General features: G+C 60.7%; 1 protein-coding gene across 1 annotated transcript; it reads left to right on the forward strand.

The window, feature by feature from the left end:
* The first annotated feature begins 962 nt into the window (after window positions 1-962).
* Window positions 963-10,355, forward strand: OTOP3 (otopetrin 3). The gene is made up of 7 exons (XM_037167321.2): window positions 963-1,328; window positions 5,491-5,883; window positions 5,958-6,094; window positions 6,674-6,732; window positions 7,011-7,129; window positions 8,285-9,069; window positions 10,185-10,355. Exons 1-7 carry the CDS (start codon window positions 1,148-1,150, stop codon window positions 10,353-10,355), a joined length of 1,845 nt encoding a protein of 614 aa, XP_037023216.2. The 5' UTR covers window positions 963-1,147.
* The last annotated feature ends 1,064 nt before the right edge of the window (window positions 10,356-11,419 follow it).

Consider the following 11,419-nt stretch of genomic DNA (forward strand, 5'->3'; position numbering starts at 1 on the left):
CCCGAAGCATGACCAGGACCGGGTAAGACCTGGAATCGTCCTAAGCCCAGCCCTGTGACCTGGCCGGAGCTGCTGCCTGGAGTGGGAACCGGAAAACCTGCAGTGCCCCCCCCACTGTCTCCCCCCAACCTGCCCCAACTCAGCAACCCCGTATGAGAAGGTCACAGGAGAGGATCTTGGGAGTCCGAGCTGGAAGGGCCCCTGGAGACGTTCAGGTCTCAGGCTTTTCAGCAGGAGGGCCAAGGCCGAATGACAAGCCAGTTACAGACTCCAGCCTGGGCGGCAGGGAGGGGCCGGGCAGAGTACCAAGGCTGCCACCTTCTTCTTCCCTTTATCCCCAAATGGCACCTGTTGGTCTGTGTCCCACGACTCAGGAAAGCGTAGCAAGTACCGACCTGGGCGAGCACCTTGTTACAAAGAACAATCTGAGGCCCAGAGAGGTCGTGTGACCCACCCAAGTCCCACAGCTAAAGAGGGCCAGAGCCTTTCTGCGAAGAACTGGGATTTTCAAACAGCAGAACTTTCCCCCCCATAAGTAAAATATATTCGGAAACCCAAATGTACAATGCAGGCATAAACCAGGCTTTGCTAGTTTCAGAGGAGCCAGGATGCAGACCTCCACTCCAGGGGGCCCCCTCTTCCCTGCCACCCCCCACTTTCTGGGGGGCCGAGGCAACTCTGGGACAGGCAGAGCAATGGACTCAGCAGGCGAGAGACTGAGGTCGTGAGAGGAGGAAAAGGCCAACAGTCAGAAGAGGAGGAAGAATCGGTGGCCAGCCGAGGAGCGGAGGGGGCGACAAGCTGGGGTGGGGCCGGGTGGGAGGAGCGTGGGGGCCGCAGGGCAGACTCACGGGGGCTTCGGAGGGAAACCTGCCCGGGCCTTGCCTCGGCGAGGGTGGGCCTGGCGCTGAGGGGGCTCCACTGCCTGCTCGGAAGCCAGAGGAAAGTGCGGCCTGAACCCCAGCAGGTCCAGTACCGCGGCCTAAGGACATTGCGGCCCACCGCTCCCGGAGGCCGCTGCCGGCGCGTCCCCTGACCCGGAGCCCGGCGCCCGCCCGCCTCCGGCCCCGCCCGTCTGTCCAGCCGCTTCCCTATTGGCAGCTCGGCTCGGGCCTGAGCCCCCGGCGGGGTAATTAACGGAGGATTAATGATATCCCCAAAGTCAACAGAAAAATCGATGGGCGGCTGCCCGAGCGGCGGCTGCGCAGTCCCGCTGGGCGAGGGCGTCGGGGGCATCGGTCGGGGCGCTGCGGCCTCGCCCAGGCTGACGGTCAGCGCTGCGCCCGCAGTCGGTGGTCAGCGGGCGGCGATGCCTGCCGAGGCCTCAGGTAAGGCGCCCCGAAGCGGGAGCGCCCTCGGAGCTCGGGTGGGACCTCCGGGGCAGGGCCACCTTGACGCTCGCACCTGCTCCGCGTCCCCCGGGGCTCAGGGCCGGGAGCTGCAGGGCTGCGGGGACCAGCCCCTGGCGGCCGGAGCGCCGGCCCCTCTCTGTCGGACCCGAACCCCGGCTCCGCGCCGCACTTCCTTTCCGCGCGTGGGTGCGCACGGCCGAACAGGGGGCGCGGAGGCCAGAAAGGAGAGAGAAATATGGACGGCCAGGAAAAGGGGGTGTGGGGCTGGGGCTGCGGGGCTCCGGGGCGGAGGCGTTCGTGCAGCGGCCGCCCCAGCCTCGCACCCCCGAACGGCTCGGAAAGAAACCCCGAAGCTCCTGGCCCGAGCTCCGCGGCCTCTCCGGGAGCCGACGCTGCGCTCCCGGCCGGGCGGGCGCTGCGCCCCGACGGGGGCACGGCTTTCGTTGCCTGCCTCTAGCCGGGACCCACGACCACTGGCGCGGGCCGTCCCGTGGACTGGCGTGGCGCCGAAGGGCGTGCCAGAGGGCGGCAGGTCGCTCCCTGTAGTTCCGAGCGCCCTCGCCCTCTTCCCGGGACCCGGCGTGTGGGCCGGTCAACACATTGGGGGCTCCCTGTGGCGGCGGTGGGAGGGTCGACCCCCGCGGGTGGGGGTCCGAGACCGCATGCTGAGGACCCTGGAGAGAGAGGAACCAGAACCTTGCTCTCCAGCGGCTCCTCTGGGCCTACGGTCCCAGCAGCCTGAACCCCTACGGGGTCACCGATGACCCCGACCCTTCGGGCCTCTCCAGGATTTCGAAAGACCTGGAAGGAGATGCTCAAGTCGCTAACATTGAGAGGTTTCTGTGTACCAGACACGGGTCTACGTTTATTTACATAAATGAAATCATTTAATTTTGATAGAACCCTGCAACGTATTATGCATTAGTTCCTTCGTCTATTCGTTCAGGAAACCGTTGTTGGACCGCTACCACGCGCCAGGCGCTATTCCATGGTCGTCAGGCGGAGAGTCCAGTCGCGCGTGCCAGCTCGCACGGGTGGGAGGTGTGGGCATCTGGGCTCTCAGTCCTGGGGCTACCCCGCCTTGGGACGCAGAGCAGTCGGCGCTGGGGGAACAGGAGCGGGGAGCGGTCCCCACGAGTCTCGGGCCTGCTCCCGCTGGGCGCGGAGGCCCGGAGGAAAGGTGCGGGGGCGGGGGGTCTGGACCGTGTCCGCGGAGGTTTGATGGGAAGGGTGTCTGTCTGTGGCCCTGGTGCTGAAGTTCCCCGGAAGATGCCTGAGTGGTCAGCAAACACTGGGCGAGTGTCGTGCTGTGCCGAGTTTGCGGGGGGGGGGGGGGGGGGGAGAGCATCGAGTTCAGCAGGACCGAGTCTCTGTCCTGGAGGAGCTCCGGGCCGAGGGGGGAGCCATCCACGACCACAGCCCAGCCCCAGGCAGTGCGCACCTGCTCTGGAGAGATGGCTGGGCGGAGAGAGAAGGCCTCCCGGGGGGCCGGGCCCTCAGGTGGCTGGTGAGGATGGGAGCGAGCGCCGTGGAGGGGAGCAGCAGGGCGGGAGGCCAGCGGACTCCAGAAGTGGGGGCGGGAGGCAGCAGACCACGTGAGCACAATGCTGGGGGGGGGCGGGGGGTAGGCCTGGCTGGGCGCGGATGGATGAGGGGGCAGGCCCCTGAGTGTGAGGCGGGGGCCAGGCCGGGAGGGGGCAGAAGTGGGGTGAGAATGACGGGGAGGACTAGGAAAGGGGGAGAAAACCATGCAGAACCTTTAAAAGAGGACCAAGTTTGACTATTCTAATTCCCCCGGAAGAGAAAAGTATAACTATCCAGCCGGTGCCACATGGTAGAATGGGGGCCTTTTAGAGCCAAATGAGATGGGGGTCTGCTGGGGGTCACAGTGTGGGAAGGTCTGAAGCTTGGAGTTCAAAGGGAGGGACAGAGCAAAGCACAGCTAATTAAAACAGAGTGTGAGATGTGATGCCCCAGAAACAAGTATGGGGCTCAGCGGGGGCACCCAGAGGGGGCACCTCATCCAGTTTTAGCCCGGGGGGTGCAGGAGAGACCGTTTACAGGAGGTGGGGCTCTTCCGGGTCCCGAAGGACAAGCTGCAGTCAGCGAAAAAGCAAGCAGTGGGCATTATGGGCAAAGGGCGGAGTGTGGGCAGACAGGCAGGTGAGCAAAGGCAGGGGCATTCTGGGAACTGCAGCAGGACGGCCGGGCCCAAGGGCGAGGGATTCCGACCGCTGTGCTGGAGGGTCGGCCTGACTCGGGTGGAGACCAGACCAGGAGGCGACAGCAGCTGCCCGGCCCCGAGCATTCCGTGCGCTACGAGCCCTTACGGCACACGCACTGCCTCGTTTCATGTTGAGAGGGCACGCTAAGCAGTCTGGACTTTATACTGAGGGCAATTAGTTGCCTTTGCAAGGCTCACAATAGGAAAGAGGCACGGTGGGCAGGGAGACCAGTCCAGCAGCCCTGGCCGGGTAGCTCAGTTGTCCTGATACGCCAAGGTCATGGGTTTGATCTCCGGTCAGGGCACATGCAAGGAGCCAATGAGTGCATCAGTGGGTGGAGCAGCAAATCTGTCTCTTTCCCTCTCTCTTTCCTTCCTACCTCTCTAAAAATAAGTAAATAAAATTTCTAAAAAAGAAAGAGAGATCGGTCCAGAAGAGAGAGGAGAGGGCCCTGACTACTGACTAGGGTAGTGGTTGAGGTCAAGTCGAGAAAGATCAAAGAGCAATTCTCGGGCTGGAAGGGACAGGCCTGGGAGGGCCAGTGCGGGGAGGGTGAGGAGGAGGCCTCCTGCAGCCTGGAGAATAGGCTCAGTGAGCACCTTGAACCTTGAGCCCAGAGCACCGGGGAGGCCAGGGCGACAGCAGGACCAAGGCGGGGGCCCTGGGGAGGGCCGGGTCTGCTCAGGAGGAGCCTTCCCATCAGGATAGCGCCGGGCACCAGCGGCACCCCCCCTTTCTAACACAGCTCAGTCCCACAAGGAAGGAGCACCCAAAGGTCGACAGGGAGTAAGCTGGACTGCAGGCCACGGCCCTGGGTGGCAGGTATGGGGAGACCTAGATCAGAGGTTGGCCCGAGGGAAAGAACAGGGTCGAGGATGATGCTGTCCGCGTCCTGGAGTTAGGGGAGGTATGCAGGGGCTCGGTCCTGTCAGAGTCAAGGGCGGGGCATTCATGCTGACCCCAGCCCGCCCCGTGTCTGTGCCAGACATGGTGGATCAACCCCACAAGTTTGCCCCTAAGCCTTTAAAATCTATTTTTTTGATTACATAAGTAATGTGTTTTTAAAAACTAGAACAGGGCCCTGGCTGGTGTAGCTCAGCGGATTGAGTGCGGGCTGCAAACCAGAGGATCGCCAGTTTGATTCCCAGTCAGGGCACGTGCCTGGGTTGCAGGCCAGGTCCCCAGTGGGGGCCGTGTAGGAGGCAACCACGCACTGATGTTTCTCCAACTCTCTCCCTCCCCTTCCCTGTCTAAAAATAAAATCTTAAAAAAAAAAAAACCTAGAACAGGAAACTGCTGTCACTCATTCCTTCCCCAGAAGAAACTCCTGTTGTGAACCTGGTGGGAATCTTCTAGACCTTTCTAGAGGGGTCCATAACAGAGCATCATCTCGTATCAGAGTCCTTCTCCTTGGAGCCTGCCCACAGCCTCAGGGCCCCTCCCAACACCACACTGGAGGCCACCATTACCTCCTAGGCAGAGTGAGGATAAGAGGGAGCACCTGCCTGCTCTTTTGCTGCGGCATAAAATTCCTCCCAGAAGTCAGTGGGGCACAAGCCGCTCTTTGTGGTGAAAAGATCTCAGGCAAGGGAGCTGCCCAGTGGCCAGATGCGCAGCAGACGCCACTTGCACCCCTGACAGACATCATTATTCCATCTCAGGGTCAGACCCCGAGTCAGGAAGTGGAGTGGGGAGGCAGGAGGGGGTCCTCAAGCCGGCGGAATCATCCTGTGTGAATGTGGAACACAAGGGGTCCCAGGGTCCTGGAAGGTAGATAGGCAGCTGCTGTTATTGCCTGTGATCTGGCCAGAGAGGTTGTATAATTTGCCCCAGATGACACAGCAGTTAGGGCCAGGGATGGAATGGAAGCCAGCACAGCCTGGCAGCCAACCAGTGCCCTCTCTCCCTCCCAGTGCCTGCTGTGGTTGCACCAGTGGCCTCTGCAGAAGCCCAGGAGAACCTGGTGGACATGGCGGCTGAGAAGACAGGGGCCCCCACCCGAGCCGGGCAGAGGTCCTGGCTGGTGCGGCATGTCTCACTGTTACTGCGGCGGGACCGGCAGGCCCAGAAGGCTGGGCAGCTCTTCTCGGGGCTTCTGGCCCTCAATGTGGTCTTCCTGGGCAGCGCCTTCATCTGCAGCTCCATCTCCAACAACGTGGCCATCACGCTGGGCGACGTGCGGGTCCTGCTGGCGGTGCTGAAGACCCTCTCCCTCCTCTGGCTCCTCTACTACGTGCTGGGCACCACCCGCCGGCCACACGCCGTGCTCTACCGGGACCCTCACGCGGGATCCATTTGGGTGCGGGGTGAGTACTGGGGCGCTGGGCAGGTGGAGGACCTGGGGAGGCCGGAGGTGCCAACGGCTGCCCGGCCCCGCCAGGCTCCCTGCTGCTCTTCGGCAGCTTCACCATCTGCCTCAACATCTTCCGCATGGGCTACGACCTGAGCCACCTGTACTGCAACTCGAAGCTGGAGCTCATCTTCCCCGCCATCGAGATTGTCTTCATTGGCATCCAGGTGAAAGGCCCTCCCGCCCCCAGGCCACCGGCCAGCGCTCTCCCCACCCAAGCTGAGTACGTGCACACCCCCAACCTCTGCCTGGACACAGCCTCAGGGGCAAATGCCTGCGAGGCCCAGAGTAGGGGCACTCACACCACAGCCCCCCCCCAGGTGCCTGCCGCCACACATACCGCGCACCTGAAACGGCCACCTGTGAACACACCTGCCTGTGCCTGCTTGCAAGTCCCTAACTCACGAAACCGCTCCTAACGATGAATGTCCAGCTCCCGCCTGACTTCCTGTTCTGCACCAGGAGCTGTGTTTCCTTTACGACCCTTTCTTGTCTCCCCGGGAAGTAGGCCTTGCCCTGAGCGGCAGGCATTTGAGTCTCCTTCTAGAGCTGAGAAGACTGAGGCTCAGAGACCTCTTGCCACTGGCCCAAAACCACACAGCAAGGAAATGGCTGGGCCAGGATTTTCCAACCCAGGTTTCCTCACTGTGTCACCAGTTGAAAATCCACACAAGCAGCGGAGGCACAGCCCCCACAGTCCCACCCCCATGTCCCGGGCCCTGGGTTCAAGGTCCTGTCTCTTTCAGACCTGGGTGCTCTGGAAACACTGTAAGGACTGTATTCAGGCCCAGGGCAACTTCACTAGGTAAGGTGGGGGTGCCTTCTCTCCCTAACAACTCCCGGGGCTCCCTGTCCCCCACTAGTGCCTGTCCCCCACAGCTTCCCTGGACAGGGTGACCCTGGGGCTGTGGGTCTGCCCGGGAATAGTCCCAGGTGGCCCCTAGGGCTGCCTCTCCAGGTGTCCTGATACCAGATGGGATTTGGCCTGGAGAGAGGGCAGCCCCGGCAGTTGTAGGGATGGTGAGGGCCAGGCACCCAAGGAGCCAGCCAGGCTGTGTGGCCAGACTGCGGCCTCTCCGGCAGGTGTGGCCTGATGCTGACCCTGGCCACCAACCTGCTGATGTGGGTTTTGGCTGTCACCAATGACTCCCTGCACCGCACGATCGAGGTGGAGCTCAGTGGCCTCACGGACAAATTCTCAGGTACTGGGGACACCAGGCCCCCCACCCCTTCACGTGCTGAGCGAGCTGTGCAAAGAGAATTTTTTTTACAAGTAACGCTTTAGATTGTTTTATAATGAAAAATGCAGACTTATCCATGGCTGATGTAGCTCAGTGGATTGAGCACTGGCCTGTGAACCAGATGGTTGCTGGTTCAACTCCCAGTCAGGGCACATGCCTGGGTTGTGGTCCAAGTGCCCAGTGGGGGTGTATGAGAGGCAACTGATGTATTTCTCACACATCAATGTTTCTCTCCCTCTTTTCTTCTTTCTAAAAATAAATAAATAAAATCTTTAAAGAAATTCACACTTAGAGATAAGGAGTCGAACAAGGTATATCCATCACCCAGGTGCAAGAATGATTAGCATTTCACCACATTTATTTTATGAGTAAATTATTTACATTACTGAGATTGTGGCATTTCATCTCAAGATATTTCAGTGTGCATCTCTTTGAAATAAATATATTTCACTACAGGACACCAGGATTATAACTTCTAACAAAATTCCTTCACATCATCCCCATTCTCTCTATCAACCTGTATTAGCTTTTTCAATCAGCCTGGGAAATGTATCTTACAAGGAAGGGTTCATTCAAACAGGCAACACCTTCGGTGGTTTGTTCTTTCTCCCTAATGACACTGAGACTTGTCAAGTTGCTTGTGAGTGGTGGCATTTGACTTGTTCTCCTTGCTTTTCCTAGAAGCTGGAGGTAGGGCCGATTAGACTCAGACTAAACACTGTGGGCCCGGGTGCCTTGTGGTTGCCTCACTGCAGGGCACAAGCGTGCTGCCCAGGGAGCAGCCAGATCCCCCTATTGTTACAACGCTGTGGGTTTCCCCTTGTGCCCAACCAGAGATCCGATCCGCCCAGGTAACATTTGGCACCAAAGATGTTGCACATTAAATGCTTTACATAAGCTCGACACCCGAAGTCCAGAATCCCTTTGTAAAGGAAGGATTGTCCTGTGATCTCCAATTTCTCTCTCTGGGCCTCAGTCTTCATACCTGTGAAATGGGCGGCCAGGTCCCCTCCACCTCCGGCACACTCCAGGAAGTGGGCAGGACTGGTTTGTGCAGCTGGTGTCCTCAGAGCAAGGCCCACCTGACTACCCGTCCCCTCTCCCACCCCCTCCCAGGCAACACCTGCCTGTGCCTCAACGCCACGGTGTGCCAGGTCTTCCAGAAGGGCTACCTGATGCTCTACCCCTTCGGCACCGAGTACTGCCTCATCTGCTGCGCCGTGCTTTTTGTCATGTGGAAGAACGTGGGCCGCCGCCTGGCACCCCACGCAAGCGCCCACCCGGGCACCCCACCCTTCCACCTGCTCGGAGCCATCCCCGGGCTGCTGCTGGGCCTGCTGGCCCTGGTGGCAGGCACGTGTGTGTTCGTGATCTTCCAGGTCGAAGCCAGTGGCCCTACCATCGCTCCTCAGTATTTCATCCTTTACTATGCCTTCTACACGGCCCTGCTACCCGCCATGAGCCTGGCGTGCCTGGCAGGCACGGCCATCCACGGGCTGGAGGAGCGAGAACTGGACACGCTCAAGAACCCCACCCGCAGCCTGGATGTGATGCTGCTCATGGGGGCCGCGCTGGGCCAGGTGGGCATTGCCTACTTCTCCATCGTGGCCATCGTGGCCATGCGCCCCCACGAGCTGCTCAACTGCCTGGTCCTGGCCTCCTCGCTGCTGCTCATCCTGCAACACGTGGTCCAGAACCTCTTCATCATTGAGGGCCTGCACCGGCGCCCGCTCTGGGAGGCGGCTCCTGAGGCGGGGCCACACTGCAGGGGCCCCCCGCCGGAGCTGGGTGGGGGCCTGCAGCCGGCCTCGAGGGCCTCCGTCCACTCCGGCGGCCACCTCAACTGGAAGCGGCGGGCGCTCAAGGAGCTATCCCTCTTCCTCATCCTCTGCAACGTCACGGTGAGTGATGCCGGGGCCGAGCCGGCCAGGCAGCCCTCAGAAACCTCACGGGAAGGGGCAGTCAAGGTGCATCCATGGGACATTGGCTGTCCCAAGGGTGACTGGCTTGTCCCTTTGATTGTCGAGGACACACGCCTCTTTCTGAGTAGCTCTGTGGTGCTTGAGAGCAGAGAGAGTCCCCCAGCTCCCTGCAGGGTATCTAGCATGAATAAACAAGCCAAGCCCATAGCCAAGTGCGCTTTATAAACACACATAAGATTTTTACCCTCAGGAAGCTTCCTATCTCGTGGGGGAGACGTCAGGGGAACAATCAAGAAATTACCAAATAATCAGTCACCCACTGAATTCAGTCAAAGGAAGAGATCAGAAAGTGCCTGGTTTTCTAAAGAACTTCTAGTGGAAGGTGTTGATTGCTCCATCCCGGGGGCTCCCGCCCAGGCAGTGGCTCTGCCTCTCGGGAAGCGTCACAGTAACGCCACACAAGGGGCACTATGGCCGTCCCTGGTTCACGATGAGGAGACTGAGGCCTAGGCCGCCAGGCCTGCCAAGATCCCACAGCCTAGGTGGCTGGGGGACAGCTCAGGGTGGTTTGAGTTCCTGGTGGCGGTGACAGTGCTAGGAACACACCCCAAAAGTTGAAACCCCTGGTTCAGGCAGAGAATAAGCAACAAACTGGCCCTAAGGGCAGCAGGGCCTCAGAGAGGGAAGTGTGGGCCCGAGTGGCCCAGGAAGGTTTTGTGAAAGTTTGACCTGGGCCTTAAGACTCGGGTAGAACTGGGGCAGGAGGCGGGGCCCAGGTGGAGGGGCAGGACTGGCAGGAGAATGAAGCCCCGGAAGAGGGGGGCGGAGATCAAGACACAGGGGTGCCCAGCGGGACAGAGCAGGTAGTACCGTGGGGGGGTGGCAACCTGGGCTCTCACAGTCCATCGGGGTTCAGGCTGGCAAGCGGAGGGAGGGGCTGTGGTAGGTGAGAGGGACCTGGAGGGAGAGGGGCTGGCTCTGAAGGCCCAAGGGTGTGGGGTGTGCTGGAGGAGCTGCAGTTTCTGGCACCTTCCCCGAGCGGAGTGCCTGGGAGCACCGCTCCCCACCACCCACCACCCTCCTCTCCTCCCCAGCTGTGGATGATGCCTGCGTTTGGCATACACCCCGAGTTTCAGAACGGCCTGGAGAAGGACTTCTATGGCTACCAGACGTGGTTCACCATCGTCAACTTTGGCCTGCCCCTGGGGGTCTTCTACCGCATGCACTCTGTCGGGGGGCTCGTGGAGGTTTACTTGGGGGCCTGAGGCTGCCCAAGGAACTCGCCCCTGGCAGAACCCCAAAGTGCCAAGGCTGAGAAAATGTAGTCTAGGGGCCCTGAGCAGATACCCCATCCCAGGGGGCTTTAGGGAAGCCTGTGTGTCCCAAAGCCTCCTCTTCCCCACAGTCCCACTACAGGGGCAGAGTGGGTCACTGTTCACAGCCCAAGACCAAGGGAAAGACCGGAATACTGAGCCTGTGATGCCCACGCCAAGGACAGCACCTGTTTGCCCCGCTTACCGCATCAGTATAGCACAGGGTGTGCCTAGGAAGCCCCCACAGCTACTCCAGGAGGGCCAGCCCTAAATGACTGAGTCTGGGGCACATGGACAGGGGTCCCTACCCAGCCAGGCCTCTGGAGTCCGCCTCCAGCTGGGGGCAGGGCGCAGGGTTCAAACTCAGCCCAGGGCATCCCGGAAACAGGCAGCTCTACCCTTCCCTCCCCACACAACCTAATAAGCTCATTAATTAGCTACCAGGCAGGGTTCAACAGCTCTCTCCAGCTGCCATAAACCCTGTTTGTTTGATCGATTACATTCAGGCTTCGTGGCATTTGTTCCCAGAGACAGAGCTGCCACTCCGGGTGCAGTGGGAAGGGACTGTACTTTGGGGCAGGGCTGTGGGGCAGGGACGGTCCTGTTTCTGGTCCAGGAGAGATCTACACCAGTTCTTGTCTGGCCCATGGGGCCAGAGGGGACCATGGGAAAGAGGGGCCAAGGCTCCAGAATACTCCCACCCCTCAGCAGCACACCCTCTCTCTGACAGAGCCCCAGGTGACTTTCTGGAGCTGGCTCACCATGGGGGCTGTGGTCTTGGGCTGCTGGGTCCCCAGGTCTGCGGGATCTTCTGAGTCACTGGGTAGTAAGGGCAGATGTGACAGCTCACCCATCCCTCTGAGCCCGGGGCAAACGCTGGGCTAGGCCAGGGGTGAGGTCTGGGGCTGCCCCCCCAAGCCCGAGGCAGGCTTTGCATGCCTCTGGGCACTGCCCAGGAAGCTGAGCCCTGGCGAGCACGGGGCCAAAGCTCCAGGAGCCCCCAGTGGCTGCCTGGG

Source organism: Artibeus jamaicensis, unplaced genomic scaffold (genome assembly GCF_021234435.1).
Source record: "Artibeus jamaicensis isolate MK-2021 breed Jamaican fruit bat unplaced genomic scaffold, CSHL_Jam_final contig_2259, whole genome shotgun sequence".
In the NCBI taxonomy this organism is placed as follows: Eukaryota; Metazoa; Chordata; class Mammalia; order Chiroptera; family Phyllostomidae; genus Artibeus; species Artibeus jamaicensis.

Coding starts and splice junctions, on each gene's coding strand:
- OTOP3 (XM_037167321.2), top strand. CDS start 1,148: ATGATATCCCCAAAGTCAACAGAAAAATCGATGGGCGGCTGCCCGAGC. Junction 1,329..5,490: donor GATGCCTGCCGAGGCCTCAG/GTAAGGCGCCCC, acceptor TCTCCCTCCCAG/TGCCTGCTGTGGTTGCACCA. Junction 6,095..6,673: donor TTGTCTTCATTGGCATCCAG/GTGAAAGGCCCT, acceptor TGTCTCTTTCAG/ACCTGGGTGCTCTGGAAACA.